A 19,256-nucleotide genomic window follows, 5' to 3' on the forward strand; every position below is an offset into this window, starting at 1 on the left:
CCATCAGCCAGCCAAAAACCAAGCTTGAGTTTAGTGCCAATTTACAGGCAATGACATCCTGCCTTCGGTGGTTGTTTGCGACATTGTATAACACCTAAAGCGATCATCACCAGCGATAACCCTAAGGAAATCAATGTTGATCATGGAACACACCGGAGCAGAACACATCTTGCCCCCTTCACATACTCCATGGCCGATGCGGTCGTTTTTTATTCGGGTTCTTTCTAACGACTGAAACTGGACCTGTTATCCTTCTGGGAGGCTTGAGATACCCTACGTGCATCAATTTTGATACAGTTGGACAGAAGTTTGACGATAGAAATGTGTATGGACTATTGAGACGATTGTCTTTATGACGTTGATGGATTTACGACTCTGCATTTGCATTTACATATTTACCCTAGCCTGTCTTTACCTAGGTACTGTTGAATTTAATACCTGCAGACCATTTCAAAGGACCCATGGACTCCGTAAAAAATCCTCACGTCTACCTATTGACTCAGAGCCCACTCGGGTCAATTTGTGTTCTTTAGTTTTCCATACTCAGATGGACTGTAGCTATCCATAAATCTGGACTCGTGAATGTATACTCAGCTTCCAAGGGTTATCTATTCAAGGGAAGTCGCCGCCGATCCCGCACTTGGGATTCCTGTGACAGACAAAATATGTACAAGTGTTCATTTCCAAGTGCTTGAATGGTTTAAGTACAGCAGAAACTCGTTGTTTCGTAGAAAGATCATGTTAAAGTTTGGTAAGAGTTAGGGCAGCATTCGAGGGCTCAATGGTCCGTGCGTCTCCGATCCTTTCTGTCCTCCCGCAACATTCCATGTCTTTAGTTGAACATGTTCTGTTCAACTTCAGTTCTGATTTTGCGAAACTCGACAAGAGTGTCGCGAAATATCTTAGGATGTCGGCATTATCGGGGCCTACTCACCCTAGCAATCGAAACATCATGGTAATGGACAGACCTCTTGTTTTTACTTGGCTCTGCTAACATGTCTTGCGCAATAGTGACGATACATCTGTAGCGGTTATCGAAAAGAACAATGGAAAAGCCAAGATCCATTTCCTGGAAAACATCACGGCTGATTGCCGAGAACATCGTGGCATTCACCCGATCCTCGCCCTCGAATCTCATCAAGAGAACCTTGCATGTCTCGTCGACAAAGCTCTCCGATATCTACCGTCGCCAAGTAACGGTGAGAAGTCAATAGATCTAGCAGACGGAACAAAGTGCCGTCGGCCGGATTTCATCTCGGCTACCCGAGGACCTGGGATGCGGTCAAATCTGTCTGTCGGACTCGATACCGGAAAGGCACTCTCTGTTGCTTGGCAGATTCCCATGGTCGGGGTACACCATATGCAGGCACACATGCTAACTCCACGGCTGGTATCATGTCTGGAAGAAAGAAAAAGTCAAACTTCTGAAGGGACTGCATCACTCCAGTTTCCGTTCCTATCAATCCTGGTATCCGGTGGACATTCGATGCTGGTCCACTCCAAGTCTATGACGGACCATAAGATTCTGGCTTCCAGCGAAGATATCGCGATAGGCGAAACAATTGACAAATCTGCTCGGGAGATCATCCCTGCGGATTTGCTAAAGGAGTCTAAGACCACAATGTACGGCAAAGCCCTGGAACAATTCGTCTTTCCAAATGGCAAAGAAGATTTTGCGGATTATCGTCCGCCAATGAATCGAGGAGAGGAAGTGATCAAGCGACAAAGTCGATGGGGTTGGAGTGTTACAACCCCATTCGCAAATACTCGCACACTGCAGCTCAGTTTTTCATCTGTCGCGAGCATGGTGAATAAAATTATTAAGAACAAGGATGGGGAAATGTCGCGTGAAGAACGAGTGGATCTGGGCCGGGAAATTATGCGCGTCTCTTTCGAGCATCTTGCGTCGCGAACTATCATTGCCCTCGATGCTTTGCGCCTACGCCACAGTGATGAAAAGGAGATCAAAACTGTGGTAGTCAGTGGCGGTGTTGCAGCGAACAAATTCCTCATGGCGGTGCTTCGATCATTTTTGGACGTGCGTGGCTTTGAAAAGATGGAAATTATTGCACCACCTCCATACTTGTGCACGGACAATGCTGCGATGATCGGATGGGCGGCCATTGAGATGTTTGAGAGCGGCTATACCACAGATTTGAAGTGTCGTGCTATTCGTAAATGGACCCTTGATTCGCAAGCCGAGGATGGTGGAATCCTAGGCCTGGATGGATGGATCAAGGATGGAGCAGCTATTTGAGATGGCGTGTATGTTAGTGATACCTGTATATTATATTAGACTGTACAACAAATCCCAACCATTCTACTTTGGTTTTAAGCACGTGAGTGATATAGAAATATCAATTCAATTCGTTGGAGTGAGAAGAACGCTACTCAAGGGATATCAAGCAGAATTCAACTCCAAAATCAGTTCAACCAAGACGCCGATGCGATGTATCAGCACAGTGGCTGAGAAAGAGCTTCACACTCATGTCCTCCCCTCCTTAATTTCCAGAATGCCGCCACAGTAGAATATCGCGCCGTTTATCCAATGCAAATAAAAAAACTCAGGACCGGCACACCGTGCAATCCAGTATTTGAATCAAAGAAATCGTTCTCACGCTATTGCTGATCAGCCACCGACAGTAGGGCCATTCTTTTGCAACTCGGCGACTTGCTTTCGAAGCTCGTCGAAGAAATCCTTGCCGTTCGCCATCTTGCTTGCTGCAATGCCATTGTGTTAGCGAACACGTCAGATTCCCTGAGGAGTGGCACAATATTGAAATAACATACAATTTGCGATCCCTGCAGCATCTCCCTGGTTGTTCGACTCCTTCTCGGCAGATTTGGTGTTACCGGTAGGTTTGGTGTTACCAGTAGGTTTGGCGTTTACGGTAGATTTGGCGTTACCGGTAGGTTTGGCGGTAGGTTTGTAGTGGTTAGGCACAGAATCTGTGACCAGGAGCTTATTAGTTCGTCAATTGAGAAAGCATGGATTTCAAAAGGTCGGTATTACCTGTAAATTGTCAATGTTAGCTTGTTCTGTCCAATTATTTCTTCAGAAAATCTACTTTTCCTGAAAATGACCTTGGCCGTTGCCGCATTGTCTGCCACATCCAAGCCTCGGATAGGAGAATTGATACCTCTTTGAGTACCGCCACCAACACCTCGATCACGTTGGCCATTGCCCTGGCGTTGTGACGATTGGCGACTAGGCCCGCGCCATCTAGAACGAGTAAGATTAGCAATCGTGAAAGGGTGTGTAGTAGACAGAAGCTGAAGCTATAATTATAGTTATACATACTTGGTCTCACCGGTACCACTCATGATTTCCAGGAAAAGTTGATGAAGTGCTTGTCACACGATTGCAAGGAAGAAGATGCGGGGAAGCTGTGACACTTCCGACGTGGATTGACATAATAGACACCTGAGGCATAAAGACTTGGCGCCTAGAGATACCTTAACCAAACACCTTCAAGTTGCTCGAGAACGTATTCAGCGCCTACTGGAACTGCTGCTGTTTTTATCATTCGTTTTCTCCTTATCACTCACTCGCGATCGATTTTCCTTTCTTTTATTCTTCCGATATCCCAAAATTCCTTGGTCGGCCAACTATCAAAGTGCGACCCAGTGTTGATCACCAGCTGAGCGTTGATAAACATACGGCTCCAAGCTTGAAAATAACGATGCCACGAAAAGCTAGGGTACAACCCACATCTTCGCTGAAGATCTCACTCAGCGTAAATCCTTCGCCTGAAGGTCCTCCGCAAAAGAGGCGCAAGTACGTACCTACCAGCCTCGGCGGAGGGGGTCCAAAGAAAAGGAATAAGAAAGCTAATACTCCAAACAGACAGTCCTTGAGTGTGCGCAGTCGTCCTATACGCGAGGTTGAACAACCACTCCTCGCCCCTCCACCACCTCCTCCTGTACCAACGACACCTCCATCCATGTCGCGTCCCAGGCGAGACAAGAGCGCGACGCGCGGTCGTTACCCATCCTCGACAGCTGCTGCGCTCGCCTTGCAACAAGGCGATGGATACAAACCGCGTGAAGAGAGAGGATGGGAGGAGTTCCATCCTGACCTAGACATCGATGGCAGGCTTGCTGTTTTCACGGCTGAAGAGGTAGATTCTGTCGATCCCGCTTTGAGTGCGCTCAGCCTTGAGTCGCTGTCTCATGATAGCTCGGGATCACCTATTATGCTTTCAGGCGACATGATTTCGCCGTTACCCTTCAAGCGTAAACCCGGCCGCCCACCGCGTCGCCCCGAAGCTATACTTAATGCCTTTCTTGCTCAACAAGGACACAAGGTCATCCCTCCGCCTGGCCCTAACCCCCGAGAAAAGTTGACACTTCCCAAGCCGTCGTTCCGTCTGCGGGACCCTTTCACATTTTATGAGCAGAAGGGGGTGGGCCAGCAGAACTATGTTGATCGAACAATGGCCAGCGTAGGGTATCAGGAGAGTGAATTGTTCATTCGCCATGACCGTCGCTTCATTAGGATGACTGAAGGCGCCCAAGAAGACGATATGGATGTGATTCAGCCCACGACTGCAGAGGGTGATCTTAATGCAACCATCGGACGGGTAGAATACGACATGGATGAACAGGACGAGAAATGGCTAGAGGATCATAATGCGAAACGTAGGGAGGATCAGCTTGAGCCTATAAAGCCTGCTGTATTTGAGATCACAATGACCAAGATCGAGAAAGAGTGGCATGCGCTCGAGAAGCGGATTCCGAAGCCAAATCCTAAGCCCCCACAGACTCAGCGACCTCGTTCCAGCTCCGCAGCCGCAGTGAATGGTGAGCATGCTGATACCGGAGAAGAACAGGACAGCAAGTGCGTTATCTGCGATGATGGTGACTGTGAAAACGCGAACGCCATTGTGTTCTGTGATGGCTGCGATCTGGCGGTCCATCAGGAGTGCTACGGGGTTCCTTTTATTCCTGAGGGCCAGTGGTTGTGTCGAAAGTGCCAGCTTATTGGACAAGGAAGCACAAATTGTGTCTTTTGCCCCAACACTGAGGGTGCGTTTAAGCAGACCACTTCTTCTAAATGGGCCCATCTTCTCTGTTCCATTTGGATTCCCGAAGTGTCCATTGGTAATTCATCTTTGATGGAGCCGGTCACAGATGTTGAAAAGGTGCCACGGAGCCGTTGGAAGCTGAATTGCTACATCTGCAAACAGAGGATGGGTGCTTCAATCCAATGTAGCAACAAGAACTGCTTCGTTGCATTCCATGTGTCTTGCGCACGTCGAGCTCAACTTTATCTTAAGATGAAAGCCGGACACGGACTCATGGATTCACATCTTCTCAAGGCTTTCTGTGATAAGCATGTGCCACCCGACTGGCGACTTGAACATGGCACTGATGCCGCCACTGCAGATGCCATTGAGTTTTATCGCAACACCATGATGGGTAGAAGATGGGGCGACAGTCAGGCTGCCGCTCTGTCTTTGGGACCTCCACACGCCGAGGACGGGGAAGAGGAACCGACTGTGACCCCTCGCATCACTTTGACAGTTGGTGGAAGTAGGCGCAAAAGGATCCCCAAGACAATCTGGAAATTGCCGTCTGGAGCGCCTGTGATCCCACAAGTCGTTTTGAATTCTGTTGTGGCGTCCCTGCAACGATTTACTGTTCGCGGACGCAAACAATATGCCGAAGAAGCTTGCAAGTATTGGACACTCAAGCGTGAGGCTAGACGTGGAGCGGCACTGCTCAAAAGACTCCAGCTTCAGCTGGAAACATTTTCGTCGATGGAGATGACCCGACGCGACTACGTTGCTATGGGTGTCACCGGCCACAAGCGTCTACATCGTCGAATTGAGTTTGGCGATCGGCTCTACATGGATCTTGACCGATTGAGAATGCTTTGCGATGAGGTAAAGAAGCGTGAGAGGGAGAAGCTTAAGGATGCCGAGATGCTTCGAAGCATTGTCGACATTGTCTACTTTCCGATTTTCCCACTGTTGTGGCCCATATTCCATAAAGCTGTTCTGTATGTGCTTCTTCCACAAATCCCTGATTTTATATTCTAACGAATTTTACAGATTGGATGGAAAGGGTGTTTTTGGCGCAGGACTGATGTCAATCCGCAAGCGTCTCGAAGCACGGTTTTACCCGTCTGTTGCTTCTTTCTCGTCTGATCTGGCTAGTCTGTTCACCTCGGAGATCGGCGTCGGACCCGCTGGGGATACTGCTGAACTCCAAGCCCAGATTAGCGGACGCGCTCCTGAGCTTAGCTTGGAGCAGCGTGAGAAGAGAAAACTGGCTAAGAGGATTATTAAGTCCATTCAGCCTGCCCTCGAGGATGCGATCTGGAAGGAGAGTGAGCTGAATCGCAAGCCATTTGAAAAGGAACTGAAGGAACTAGATGTGATCTTCGACCACAGCTTGATATCTCGCCGAGTTGAATCTGTTGAACCCGAGGGCGACACCGATCCCGGGGATGCCCAGTTCGAGACTCAGACTGATGCTATGGAAGGTGTCGAGCAGACGGTTGAGATTTCCAGCGAAACCCAACTCAATGGTGACATCACTAATGCCCAGGAAGCTGTTGTGGAGAATGTCAATGGTACAGAGATCAAGCCCAATGTCAACATAATATACAACAGACATCCGACTCCTGAGCTCACCGAGGAAGACCAACAGTTACCTTTGGCCCAGGGAGGAATCCAGTGGTATATGCAGCCATTTGATCCTAGTGGCACAACAGTCCACGAAGAACGATGGACAGGACGAGACGTTATGCGTGGTATGAGTGAGGAACTCAGTGATATGGATGAGGATGAGTTGAAAGACCTGGTGGACGACGAGCTGGATGAGTCCCAGGGTCGGAACGAAGCAAATGTGTCGACTGGCAAAGCAAAACCAAAGCAAAGCTTCCGACGTTCTCGCCGAGGGCGGTTTATGTGATTTCTTGGATGTTCGTTTATCTTTATTTTTAGCAATGGGCGCTTGTAGGAGTATTGGATATGGCTACTTGGGTCTACGAAATGGAGAGGATTGTGAGTTTAATCGACATTCCCAGGTCACTACATGTAATAGTTTATGGTTGTATTCCATCCAATATCACTCTTCATACATTTTACGATGTGTCCTCAGGGTTACTCTTTAAACCATTTCAAACACTTGAAAGACTTCAAACACGCTAAGAGAGCCGCCACAAAAGGTACCAAGCAAGGCGTTTGATGCATATCATGCAAGTGGCTTTCGAACAAACAAGCCATGAATACAGGGAGCTGATGGGGGTAAATTGTAGCTGCAGAGATATCTAAGTATTGAGAGGGTCAAGGAGGTGCTACCAATGCATGAATAAGTAAGATTAATTAGATCAAATAAGCCCTTGAATAAGTAAAAGTACAAGTACAAGTACAAGGATGTAGTACTCGGTGTCCTGTAATAGATCTTGGCAAAGTCTTACTGCTGATCTCGGGGTAACAGCAGTAGCCATAGCAAGCATTTTTTTCAATTTTTATTTTTATTATTATTATCATTTGTATTTATTTTCTCTTTTCGCCTTAATTCCCCTTTTAATTCTTTGTCTTTTCTTCTTCCACTTTCCCCTCGTTTTTGTGTTGAGGGTGTTTCTTGAACATTTACTTCCGGGTGTGTTGTTCCCTTCCGGCCTCATTCTTATCGGAGTTTGACTTTCTTCTTCCTCCTTCCTTCCAACACCTCACTCATTTTTTGAATCTCACTCAAAATGGCTGATTACGACAACGAAACAAACCGATATGGTGGTAAGTCTTCGTAATTATTTCCTGATATTAAAAGCTCACGTCTTTTCTTTGATGAACCAGACGAGCCTCGCTACGAGCGCGAGGATCGCGACCATGAGCGTGATCGTAGCGCCTCTCCTCGAGATGAACCCCGAGACCGTACCCGTGAGCGCAGCCGTTCTCCTAACCGGTCCGATGACAGGTAAGCTTAATCAAACTTGCACTTGAATTCCAGCTAATTTTCCCTCCAGAGTCATTACCCGTAAGAACGAGGATGAAGACGAGGAAGGTGCCAACAACTCCGGCTCCAACCTTTTTGTCACTGGTATTCACCCTCGCTTGACCGAGTCCGACATTTCGCGTCTTTTCGAGAAGTACGGTGATGTCGACAACTGCTCCATCATGCTCGACCCCCACACCAAGGAGTCCCGTGGATTCGGTTTCGTCAATATGGCTACTGCCGACCAGGCTGATGCTGCCAAGGAAGGTCTTCAAGGTGAGGTTATCGAAGGTCGCACTCTGAGCATCGAAAAGGCCCGCCGCGGTCGTCCTCGTACTCCCACTCCTGGCAAATACTATGGTCCTCCCAAGCGTGGTAAGTTTCTTTCCTATTTCTTCATCTTGACCCAAGCTTACGTGTCCCTTGTCTTAGATGGTCCTGGTGGTCGTGGACCTCCCGGTCGTGGTGACCGTTACGATGATCGCCGCCGCCCTGGTGGTGGTGGCCCTTGGCGCCGCCGTGATGACGACTACTATCGCTCTGGCGGTGGTGGTGGTGGCCGCTACGACTCTTACAACGATCGCCGTGACTATGGTGGTCGCGGTTACGGTCGCGAGGGTGGTGGCGATTACCGCCGTGATTACGAGGGTGGTGGTCGTGATTATCGCCGCAGCTCCCGTGATGATTACGGTTACCGTGGTGGTGGTGGTGCTGGAGGCTCCGACCGCTATGGTGGTGGCGACCGTTACAGCCGTGATGATCGCCGTGGTGACGACCGCCGCGGTGGTGCTCCTTCGGCCCCTGCTAGCGGCACTGGCGGTGGTGAGGAGGCTGGTGGTCGCCCTTACTACGACCGTGCTGACGCCAGTGCTCCGGCTTACGAAGCTGCTCCCCCTCGCGAGCCCCGCGGTGACTATGCTGGTGGTCGCTCATACGAGGGCCGTGGTGGCGAGGACCGCTACCCTGCCCGGTAAAGTATTCCCCCTAAAAAGTCTGGAGATGTTATGAACGCCCTTCCCCCAGTTTCCCCAATTTCCCTTTTTATTTTATCAAGTTTTTTAATGCCGGATTTGAGCGTCGGAAAACGGGTGTTTCCTTTCTAGTTTTTTTTGTTCCTCTGATTTATTTTGCGCTGCTTTTGTTTTCTCATCGTCTCAACAATTTCAAGCACCATCAGCCGACGAAACTCGACACCTTCAATTATGTCGCCTCTCTTGGTCAGATGTGTGTCTTCTTATCTGTTCGTCACGCAACTTCGGGAAAATCTAGCGGCAAGGAAGGAAAGATTAGGCCCAGCACTCTTCCGTCAAACAGTTCGCCTTATGCACAACATCCATCAGTAACGGTCCGGTCGTATTCAACAGACTTAATCGCCTTCTATTCTCTTCACCCTTCACCCTTCAACTCTCTCACCTTACTACACTACTCTCTATCGTCCTCACCAATGCTCTGCGCTTGTAGTTCCGCCAATATTAATGCTACATATTGGTAAGTGGGCACAAAAGTCCCTCCAAAAGACCCATAAGGGCCCCCCAAGGGCCCCCCCCAAAGGTAGGGGTAGGATCTGAGATGGCAACGTATCATCGAGTATGCCATATTCCCTTTCCTCGTTTGCCCTTTTTCTATTTCCCGTAATAACATGATTTCTCTCTTAATGCTTACTTGAAATAAGTGAGAACAGTGACCTGACCTTACAGGTTATCGAGATTTGCACCCCCAGACCAGTTACTGGAACTGAGAAGATCATCACAAGCTACTAATTCATATTCTTCAATCAATGCACAATCCAATAACATGGACGACTTTGATGAATATGCATTACTCCTTCAATTAGCGAGGGACACTAAGGGATATAAAAGATACCAACTTTGGAAGATTCGGGCATTAGGACCGTGTTTGTCCAGTGATTGTTATTATCCCACAGCCAGTGTGCAGCTACACACCTTAGGTAGGTCAGCTGATGGATTCAAATTTAACTCCCAAGATCCTTCGTTCACGTAGCTTGGACCCTCTAGTAGTCGAGAGTTCGCCCATCTGGTTATCGTCTGTTGAGTACAGTAATGCTGTCGTTTGCGTTGTCTGTCCCTTACCGTGAGCAAACAAATCTAGTACGTGCAAAATCAAAGTAGTGATGGTCGTTCTTGTCGTAGCTTCTCCATCAGAGAGGGCACTATATAGTAATCACTGCCCTAGTGTTGAGTATTATAGGATTACTAGGAATAGAAGAGAAAATAGAAAATAATAACTGTTATACCAATTTAAATCGTGAAGTTTCATGAGTATCCCAAAACGCCGATAAAAAGGAAACCCAACCCTGATATGTACCTTACTCCGAGTCATTGCCTTCAATCTCATTGCTCTTACGAAGTAAGAACTCTCCAAGTACCTTAAGAGGCATGGCAGGCCTAGTGAAGACAGCAGTCAGCAAAACAAACCGTACATAGCAAAAATTGTACAGATATGACCCACTGATCCTTTGCTAGAAGCTTCATTCCTTCGAGAAGCTGCGGCACGACCTTGGCGTTGAGATACACGCGCGATGGAGCACCTCCCGGGCGAACCTGGGTGAGCGGGGTGGACGCGTCTCCAACCGGGCTATTGGAGCTTATACCATTTGTATCGGCCATTTTGGTAGTAGGTATCCGGATGTGAAAGGGTTGTTCGGTATAAAGGTGCGGAGCTGTAGGTGCAGATGCTTGACCTGGAAGAGTTGCGCGTCGAGGCTGAACGATAGAAAAAAGGACAGAATATCAGGAGAGTGTTCCCTGTGTTATGTGATAGGATTTGAAGGAGAGGTTTGGTTTGCGGAGGGAAAGTAAACAATAAGAAAAAACGCTTGAATTTCTTTCTCAAGATTGCGCAAGGCGGAGGAGGGGTGGAGCTTCTAGAAGCTGGTTCCCGCTGGTATGAGGGAGATGGTATATCTTCTTACCGGTACATTGGCCATGATTAATACAACCTGCAGATACTGCTGAATACACTCGACTCAATTTCAAAGCTGAAATAGTTATATATGTCAACTTGTACTTTTGGAAGTCTTAACCCCTCCAAACATGGTGCTAGTATGCTGACTGTCGAGTCCTGCAAACACACACCAAACACACTCGATCAGGTCATATTGAACACGTGACCACGTGTGATCTTGGTGATCTTGGTTTCGACGCGATGCTTTGCGTCTAAATTCAATGGCCTTACGACAGCATGTCATTGGAGCGGTTCTGGGACACAAAGCCATCTGCGAAGCGCCGAAAGACTTCTGGGACAGAAAAAGATACCGATGACACAAGTTTCAAGCCCCCATCGAGTCCCAGTCCATCGGATACCATACTAGCAGGTGAGGCCGCACCCCAGATCTTTAGCAGCCAAACAGATCTGGAGACCTCGCTCCCTGTAATTCAGACGGATACAAATGCTATTCAAGAATACGAGACATCGCACGCTGCGAAGATCAAAGATTCTGATGGTTTACATGCAAGGCTGCGCGATAGTTCCTGGCAAAAGGGGAAAAGCTCCATATATGTCGATGCATTCAATTTAGCACTGGAAACAGTGCTGAATGAAGAATCCCATCTCTTCAATGAGCCGGAGTTGGGGGTATTCCAAGAGTGGAAAAATCTATCATATGAGTCTCAATACCTGTATGAACCCAAACATTTATTCTCAGTAAATCCGGAGTTTTAACAATATTAGATATGTGCGGCTCTTCTTGCGCAAAAGCTCTGCGTGGCATCGCATCGACCGGCTGGGCTATCATTCTGACATATCAGACTTGTCTGTTGTTGCCACGGACCTCCAACTCGACCGTGCCTTGCCCAAAGCTGAATATGAAGACCCGGCTGAATCAGATCCTTCGGACACCTTTAGGTTTGCCGATGGCAGTGAGGAGATTACCACGCTAGAAGAGGCTTCGTCCCTTCTGCTACTTGACGAGCTAAAAGCCTTCGCCAAAGAAGTCAAGGCACAGGGTAAGAATAAAAAAGACCTTCTGGCAGCTCTTTGTGAAGCTAGCCAGACACAAAGTGGCTTAGGTTTCAAGGATCAGCAGAAAATCCTACAGGGCAATAGAGATGATCATTTTGTGCGGAAGATCCTAGATTATACCGGTCCATGCATTCGAATCGCCCCCGGTCCTTGCGCTCTCTTTGAACGTGTGCATTTGGTCTTTTACAGATCAAGTGAGTGGACAGAGAAATCATTGACAACTATAATCCTTGCCAAATTATCTCGAAGAAACTTTCCGGAGTACATTGTTTGTCGATCAAACTCCATTTTCGCGTCCAGGGCTGCACTGCTGGAATTCGAGGCTGCTATCCGGACTCAGTTTGAAATCGACAGCATCTTGGAGTCCAACGGCACTCCAACTACCGAATCATTGCAGAGAATAATAGACCTTGCTAATAAATTTCATCCTCGATGGCAGGATTATGTGAAAGAAGAACAAAAGAAGGAAGATTGCATATATGAAAGTGGCGAGGGCGCTTATCTTCGTCGTTTCTCACCGGGCTGGGTGTACACCAGAATCATTCATAAGAGCCTGACATCCCTTGGCCGCTTCAAGGAGCACAAGCGTGAGCACGAGGTTCTTTCCGAACTTCTATCTCAGAGACTATTCCATGCTGCCCGCCGCGGTGCCTGGTACCAGAGAAAAGCACTGTTAGAAGAGCACTACATGTGGGCGCTCATACCCGCGGATGAACGAAATGAGGAAAAGCAACGTAAACACTGGAAACGACAGGCATTACACACTTGTGAAAATGGGTTAGAGGATCCGCTTTGCCACCTTATATTTCACTATGATTTACAGAAGCGAATTACTAAGCTTGAGAAGGCATTGAGGATAGTTAAACGAGAGCAGCATGACTTTGGACACGCAATGTTGAGCAAACCCGCTGAGCGAACCATCGAGGGCATTCGTATGGAGCGAGATGGGCCTGCACGCAAAGGCAAGCCGACCATCTGGATCGATGAAAGGGAAGGTGGTGAGTGCAGGGTGGAAAGCATGTGTTTGAGTTGGTATCGAGATCAAGGCTGGAAAGGATTTCATTCAGAGGGAGGTATTGTCAGGACATTGGTGAGAGCAGCACACACTTCACACCTACAGCGTATACTTACCAACAGGGGGGAAACACAGTTCGGCTACCTTTTCTACGATATCCTCTTCACTTACGTTCCAAACGTCTTCCAAACCGCATTCCAGACATGTCCACTCGATCTGCACACAGACGTATTCTTCCCATCCCGCGCCTCAGAGATAAATCATCGCCTAGTAGATATAACGAACGGCGGTGCAGAGCGTATAATTCGCGAGATCCATAATCGTGAATCAGCCGCCCAGCCTTGCGCCATTGGCATCGACTGGTCATTCGAACTGGACGATCTGGTTGAAATCGCTCAGTGTTTCCGAGGCGAGGCTCTTGCTACCATTTGTAAGGTTTTGGCACAGGAATACCAGCAGCGCGGAGGCGGAATCCCAGATTTGTTTCTGTGGAATCCTGAGACGAAGACTGTTTTGTTTTCTGAGGTCAAGTCGGAGAATGATCGGCTTAGTGATACTCAACGGCTTTGGATTCATATTCTTCATTCAGCTGGGGTACAGGTTGAGTTGTGTAATGCTGTTGCGAGGGAGGTGAGACGAACTAAATGATTTTATGTATATAGAGTTGGTACATATTCGATGATGGTCAACCACCTGGCATGCTTCAATAATGATTCTAAGTTTTGTATCTTATGACTTGGGGAACAGTGTGGGAATACTCCAATGAGAAAAATGAAGAGCATATTTTACTTTTACAATTGGCGCCAATCTTGCAAATATCTAAACGGGCAACGAAGAGTTGATAAATGGACGCAGACAATTCCTACACGAGCGGGACAACAGTGAAGCTTATTGCGGGCCGCTGATGCTGACGCTCGAACGTCATCGAAATCAATTCCACCTTGAATTCCTCCCATTATCATCACTCACTGTCATGTCTTGCATGATTTCATTCACTTTGTGTGACTCTGTAACTGATATAGAGAAACATTCGCATCCCTCGCACAAAAGATGGCTTAAAAGCCTAACGGTATTACGAGATATGGGCATGGAGCCGGGCAGTAAGGCTGGAATGAGCTCTTATTACAGCTACTGCTGTGTGGATATAAACTCCCCTGATCAAGTGTCTTACTTATATTGTGCGTAGACCTTCTCGTCAAGGTTTCACATATATCTAACGATAATGCATGATAGTGCAATGTTCGGATGAAAGATTCAAGCACATTGAAGCCATATGTGCATCCGAGGTCTCGCCACTCAGTCAAAACCTTTCACCACTACTGAAAGCTCCTATTTCTGTGACATCTGTCTCAAGATTTAAGAATGAGATTAAACTTGTCCGTCCGGGTGATGAAGCATCGAAATGTCTCGAATTTACGACCTTGTATGATAGCAAGCGTCCTTTACTATTCAAGGCATTCCTCGACCAGTTCATGCCTGGTGAGTCATGTCGAGGGCTACTGACCGTGCCAGTGAGATCATTTACCTCTACTGCTGTTTTTACTGAATCAATCGAGGGACGGGAGGCCCTGTGTTTTTGTATTGAGTGGAAAAGTCTCCAAGACCGCGCGGCTGTCTTTGAGGACTCTTCCTTGAGAGAGTCAATGAAGTTTGACCAGAGTGAAACAAGAGCCGTCTTTTGTCAGACGCTAGGCAAGGTAGAGGAGAAACTGACATGGGAAGAGGATCTGCAGGCTTACATGGCCAGTTCAGGGGCTAAAAAAATTCAGAGTCGTTTTGTGACAGCCACACTGGTGACTGATGAATACTTAGGGATGAGAAAGGGAAATGGACTATGTATGATAATGTAGCTTATATCCAATGAGGATCCATAGCAGATGATATCTCTAATTGGGAGCTGTCTACTATCTTCTCACTTCGACTTGTACCCGATCGGTCGTGCAACGCCAGTATGCCATTCAACCTGAGAAAGATACGCAGCCACGGCAAAGAAGTTGTAACTGTCTGCGTTCTCGAGTGCCAACAGTGGATGGTTCTCTCCTTTCTCAACGTTCTTGAAGTTATAGCCGAGAGCGTCGTCCACTGTTGATAGTTAGCTGAGAAGGTACGCTTGGGGTCAGGGAGGAAATACCTGAATCAAAAACCTGATGTGTCATCTCATGGAGTAGAGTTGCTCCGGGACTCATATACAGATCCAGGTGCTGCAGGTTATCATCGGCGGTAGAAATTGTTGCACCTTTCAGTGTTGTGAGGTCTTCCTTGAGTGATGATCCCACATCCTCCCACAACTTAGGGCAGAAATAGATGAGTTTTTGTTGGCTGAGTGTGGCTGCGTAAGGAACCGAAAGAGCTTCGCCGGCTTTTTGAATTCCTGTGCATGGTCCTGCCTCAAACCAGCCTCTATTTCTATTGATATACCAGGATATTTGAGCCTCGACTTTCTCATTCTCATCCATACAGTCATCGATAGGTCTCATCGTCGGACCTCCAAGGTCGAAAAATGCATAGGTGATGGTTGTGGTGCCGATCTTGCCATTCAGTCCAGCTAGATGTTGAAACTCGAATTAGCTGTGCTCAGTGGGCACAACCTTGGAAACGGGATATCCTTACCGACTGCGCTGATACGCTCGCCTCTTGGATATGAGCCATACTCCGTTTGTAATGTTTCGACCTTCTTAGTCCAAGTGTCGTCACAGGAAAATCGCCATCCCATGTCTTGCTTATCTATCTGCTTGCTGACTTTATTGAAGTTTTCTATATGAGAGTCGGCTTGTTAGTATATAACCTATCGTATTTCATGATAGCATCTGACCTCTGAGAGTTTTGAGATTGGTCTGTGAGGTCTTGTCGGAGACTTGCAAAGTAACCGAGCTGTACTTAGTGCCGAAGAACCGCTGTGCAAGGAGAAGAAGGCGCAGTCTTTCGTTTTTCTTGCTTGAGCTTACTATACTAGAAGTACTAAACTTCAAAATAGTATCGATAGAGTCAGTAGCGGCTTGTATCAGCTGCTGGACTTCTGCGATGAGTTTGTTCACTTGGGCTAGTCGGGACGTGCAACTGCCACCCATGTTGTCGGCATCTGTCAGGACTTTATATGTCTGGGATGTTTCAATGTCGGTAGCAGCAGCTAGTAAACTCAGTAACATGCCGGCCATGTATAGTAAAATCGGCCATCGAAAAGATAGAATCAACATAATGTATCAACAGGGTGACGAGTGATGGCTATGTGAAAAGAGAAAATAGCAAAGAATGAGACTCAATTAGCCCTAAAGATCCAAAAATATCTAAACTTAGAGGAGTAGACAGAGTGGACAGAGTGGACAGAGTGGACCAGCTGGGTGTACTTTGGTACCAATGGGGCTATATAAATAGTTCTAGAGTGCAGCCATATCTAGATAGACAGGCGACTATAGTATGTTGTGGACTCTCGAGGTTAGCTTATTGCTGCTCGTAGTTTCGTCAGACAAGGTGGAAAATCTTCATATTGAAGGTTCTATGGTTCCCATTTCTCTTATGATGATCCTTTGTGGGTCGATGGGAGATTTTCTTAATAATTCGGATGTTTAGTTGTTGACAGTGTAGGGGCCAAAGCTAATCCGAGCGGGTGGCTTGATTTAAACACGGGGCCAATGCGAAACCCCACATTGGAACTTGAAAAAATGTGCAAGTTCTCTCTTGGGAAGTAATCCTGCTGATGATTCGAATAATCTTATGCTCAGGAACTATGAGAATCGGCACGATATTTAAACATTAGATCCGGAACTTATGGTTGGTCATCTTAAAGTTTAGCCTTCCTTGGCAGGGACTTCGCAAAATCCATGCATCCATGCCCTTGTTTTATGAATTCATATTGATACAATCTGAGGCCAACCCATATTATATGAATATACCTTTGGGCTATAACGGTCTTCAAGGGCCGCGCTTGAAGTAGCAGATGATTGCCTTTATCTTAGATGGTGTTCCTTTCCAATATTGGGGCTGAAACTGGGCAGACGGTGATATTGTTAACTTCTGTTGTATAAGAAGCTATTGATTCGAGCTCATACTGATATCCAAGTTCAAGAGTGTATTCGACGGGGTTTTGCCGATCATGAGCTGTCGGCTACAGTAGTATCTGATTCCATTCTTTCATATTGCGCTCGATATTCACTTAGGCAAAGGCTTCAACGTACTTATGTAGACCTCTGGGGTCGGGTCAATCTGATGGATAACCCAAACTGATCCATTCCTAATCCGTTTCGTTCGCCGATAACGTGTCAGGAAACCATTATGAGTTACAAATCAGGGTCGCAAAGCCACCTAGCGTCCCGATATTTCCGCCTTGGTGATAGTTCGACGCCAAATTCCGGGGGTCTCATGGATCTCGTGGTGAGATAATATTGTAAGATGTTTTCCATCAGAGAAGGGCTATAAAGCAGAGTGGGATGGGCGGAGAAGTTAGGAGAGGGTGATTGATCGATAACCACAATATGCTTCAAAAAGAGTAATCGTCTCTTCAAGTTTTTATCAGCATATGGCTTAATTAGGGATTTTTTGACTTTTGAGGCTGATTTTGCACTCGAAGCCTGCCTCGTATCCTCATTTGCTTATTGAAACTCATACCAGCCTGGTGGATATCGCAGTCTCACTAAAGGATTATTGCCCCCAATCTTAGGCTCTACTTATACATTGCGAGCCTGAATCCTGAAACAGGTACTAGGTCTTACTTAATATATTATTTTCTTTACAGATACAGCCTTTACCCTCCTAATTTAGCCCTCAGAGATATTTGGCCATTTTATCTCAATGTTTCTTGCAATATGCATATATTCCAGCAACTTGCCTGGACTCTATTGAGTGTGAACGCTTTTCTTGTCCACGGTACCTTCTCTGCACCAACATCATCATCTTATGACGCACGTGCACTTCACCGACAAAGCTCTCCATTAGTGGTGCTGAACGATGAGCGTTTAGTATGCTCAGCAACCCACGGAGGTACATATCCTCGTCTGGCAAAACTTTCCGATGGGACGATACTATCATCCTTCACGCGCCATCTCGGGCATCACAGGCGCTCCCTGGGTGTGGCCCGCAGTACGGATGGTGGACGCACTTTTAGTGACTTTGGTGAAGTAACCCAAGCGGTAGGAGATGTGGATAATATGTTCCTACTCGAGGTTTCAAAGGATGTTGTGTTAGCGTCCTTTCGCAATCATGACAAAGATCCTGATGGCAAATCTACACACTATCGCATTACTGTCTGCAGGTCTGAAGATGGAGGTCGTACATGGAAGTTTGCATCTCAGGCCACAGAAAAAAGAGCCCCGTTAGGACTCTGGGAGCCATTTATGCGACTCGGGAACCAAGGGGAGGTCCAGCTCACCTTCTCACAAGAATATGCACATGACAATCAGTGCACCATGCGTGTGGTTTCGCGTGACCAGGGAAATACGTGGACCGCGCCAGCTTGTTTATCTGGTACCAATGTGGCGTTACGGGATGGCATGAACGGAATCACTAAGACCTTTGATGACAACGGAATCGCGAAGACCAGTGATGATGGCCGTGACGCACTCGTCATGGTTTTCGAAACGAACCGGCATGGCACATTTAATATCGAGGCTCTTATCTCCTACAACGATGGATCCACATGGACTAGCGGTGGCATCATATTTCGTCCTCAGCACGGTCATAATGCGGGTGCTCCCCAAATTGCTTCCTTTTTAGATGGCTCTATGGTGGTTGTGTTCATGACTGACGAGGACTCGGATGAGGTGCAATGGCCTAAGCATGCCTCGATAAAAGCTGTATTCTCAAGCCCACCGAAAAATGGACAGATGGTATGGAGCGCGCCAACTTTGATCTCGTCGGAGCCAAGCTTCTGGCCTGGAGTGACGTCCCTGGACAGCAATTCGGCGATGGCCGTATATGACCGAGGGGGAATGCCCTTTGCTAAGACAATCAAATGGAATTCCAAGTAGATCCTCGCCAAAGATGGGATATAGTTCGTCTGTTGCGGGAGTTTTTAATTTTGATCTGCCTTCTTGTTGGGCCTGGAGCCATCTACCAAGGGAAAATTTGGCGTCAAGCAATCAAATAATCAATGTCACCTTTTGTATTTTACTCAAATAATCTCAACACCATAGATGCAAGGTATTGGTCACCTGCAGTATGCAAGCTTGAAAGTGGTTTAAATCTAAGTATAACGTCATTATGTTCACAGTTCAGATAGTAGGCTGTTTGTAAATGTAGATTCCAATATACGGTATGGATGCTTAAGACATGGAGTAAAATGAGCTTGGGAGGGAGAAGTTACGAGGAACAATCGAATAGG

General features: G+C 47.1%; 9 protein-coding genes across 9 annotated transcripts; 6 read left to right on the top strand and 3 right to left on the bottom strand.

Annotated features, from left to right (window-relative positions):
* Positions 1 to 781: 781 nt before the first annotated feature.
* Positions 782 to 2,257, top strand: N7495_000723 (N(6)-L-threonylcarbamoyladenine synthase family protein; the record flags this gene model as incomplete). The annotated part of the gene is made up of 3 exons (XM_057203393.1): positions 782 to 788; positions 862 to 955; positions 1,012 to 2,257. The coding sequence occupies 3 exons, from the start codon at positions 782 to 784 to the stop codon at positions 2,255 to 2,257; spliced, it is 1,347 nt and encodes a 448-aa protein (XP_057067466.1).
* Positions 2,258 to 2,629: 372 nt separating this feature from the next.
* On the bottom strand, positions 2,630 to 3,324 carry N7495_000724 (uncharacterized protein; the record flags this gene model as incomplete). The annotated part of the gene is made up of 4 exons (XM_057203394.1): positions 2,630 to 2,721; positions 2,791 to 2,949; positions 3,069 to 3,223; positions 3,302 to 3,324. 4 exons carry the CDS (start codon positions 3,322 to 3,324, stop codon positions 2,630 to 2,632), a joined length of 429 nt encoding a protein of 142 aa, XP_057067467.1.
* Positions 3,325 to 3,683: 359 nt separating this feature from the next.
* N7495_000725 (putative PHD finger domain protein) lies at positions 3,684 to 6,921 on the top strand (the record flags this gene model as incomplete). Its single annotated transcript, XM_057203395.1, has 2 exons — positions 3,684 to 6,004; positions 6,057 to 6,921. The coding sequence occupies 2 exons, from the start codon at positions 3,684 to 3,686 to the stop codon at positions 6,919 to 6,921; spliced, it is 3,186 nt and encodes a 1,061-aa protein (XP_057067468.1).
* A 790-nt stretch (positions 6,922 to 7,711) lies between these two features.
* Positions 7,712 to 8,921, top strand: N7495_000726 (RNA recognition motif domain-containing protein; the record flags this gene model as incomplete). Its single annotated transcript, XM_057203396.1, has 4 exons — positions 7,712 to 7,748; positions 7,809 to 7,929; positions 7,979 to 8,322; positions 8,380 to 8,921. The coding sequence occupies 4 exons, from the start codon at positions 7,712 to 7,714 to the stop codon at positions 8,919 to 8,921; spliced, it is 1,044 nt and encodes a 347-aa protein (XP_057067469.1).
* A 1,352-nt stretch (positions 8,922 to 10,273) lies between these two features.
* N7495_000727 (DPY30/SDC1 family protein) lies at positions 10,274 to 10,574 on the bottom strand (the record flags this gene model as incomplete). Its single annotated transcript, XM_057203397.1, has 2 exons — positions 10,274 to 10,352; positions 10,417 to 10,574. The coding sequence occupies 2 exons, from the start codon at positions 10,572 to 10,574 to the stop codon at positions 10,274 to 10,276; spliced, it is 237 nt and encodes a 78-aa protein (XP_057067470.1).
* Positions 10,575 to 11,148: 574 nt separating this feature from the next.
* N7495_000728 (fanconi-associated nuclease 1) lies at positions 11,149 to 13,591 on the top strand (the record flags this gene model as incomplete). The annotated part of the gene is made up of 2 exons (XM_057203398.1): positions 11,149 to 11,585; positions 11,638 to 13,591. The coding sequence occupies 2 exons, from the start codon at positions 11,149 to 11,151 to the stop codon at positions 13,589 to 13,591; spliced, it is 2,391 nt and encodes a 796-aa protein (XP_057067471.1).
* A 578-nt stretch (positions 13,592 to 14,169) lies between these two features.
* N7495_000729 (uncharacterized protein) lies at positions 14,170 to 14,793 on the top strand (the record flags this gene model as incomplete). Its single annotated transcript, XM_057203399.1, has 1 exon — positions 14,170 to 14,793. The coding sequence occupies one exon, from the start codon at positions 14,170 to 14,172 to the stop codon at positions 14,791 to 14,793; it is 624 nt and encodes a 207-aa protein (XP_057067472.1).
* Positions 14,794 to 14,855: 62 nt separating this feature from the next.
* Positions 14,856 to 16,098, bottom strand: N7495_000730 (uncharacterized protein; the record flags this gene model as incomplete). The annotated part of the gene is made up of 4 exons (XM_057203400.1): positions 14,856 to 15,025; positions 15,075 to 15,488; positions 15,554 to 15,697; positions 15,756 to 16,098. The coding sequence occupies 4 exons, from the start codon at positions 16,096 to 16,098 to the stop codon at positions 14,856 to 14,858; spliced, it is 1,071 nt and encodes a 356-aa protein (XP_057067473.1).
* A 1,644-nt stretch (positions 16,099 to 17,742) lies between these two features.
* On the top strand, positions 17,743 to 18,903 carry N7495_000731 (sialidase family protein; the record flags this gene model as incomplete). The annotated part of the gene is made up of 1 exon (XM_057203401.1): positions 17,743 to 18,903. One exon carries the CDS (start codon positions 17,743 to 17,745, stop codon positions 18,901 to 18,903), a length of 1,161 nt encoding a protein of 386 aa, XP_057067474.1.
* Positions 18,904 to 19,256: the final 353 nt, after the last annotated feature.

Source organism: Penicillium taxi, assembly GCF_028828555.1.
Source record: "Penicillium taxi strain IBT 34144 chromosome Unknown utg000001l_segment0_segment0, whole genome shotgun sequence".
Taxonomy (NCBI): Eukaryota; Fungi; Ascomycota; class Eurotiomycetes; order Eurotiales; family Aspergillaceae; genus Penicillium; species Penicillium taxi.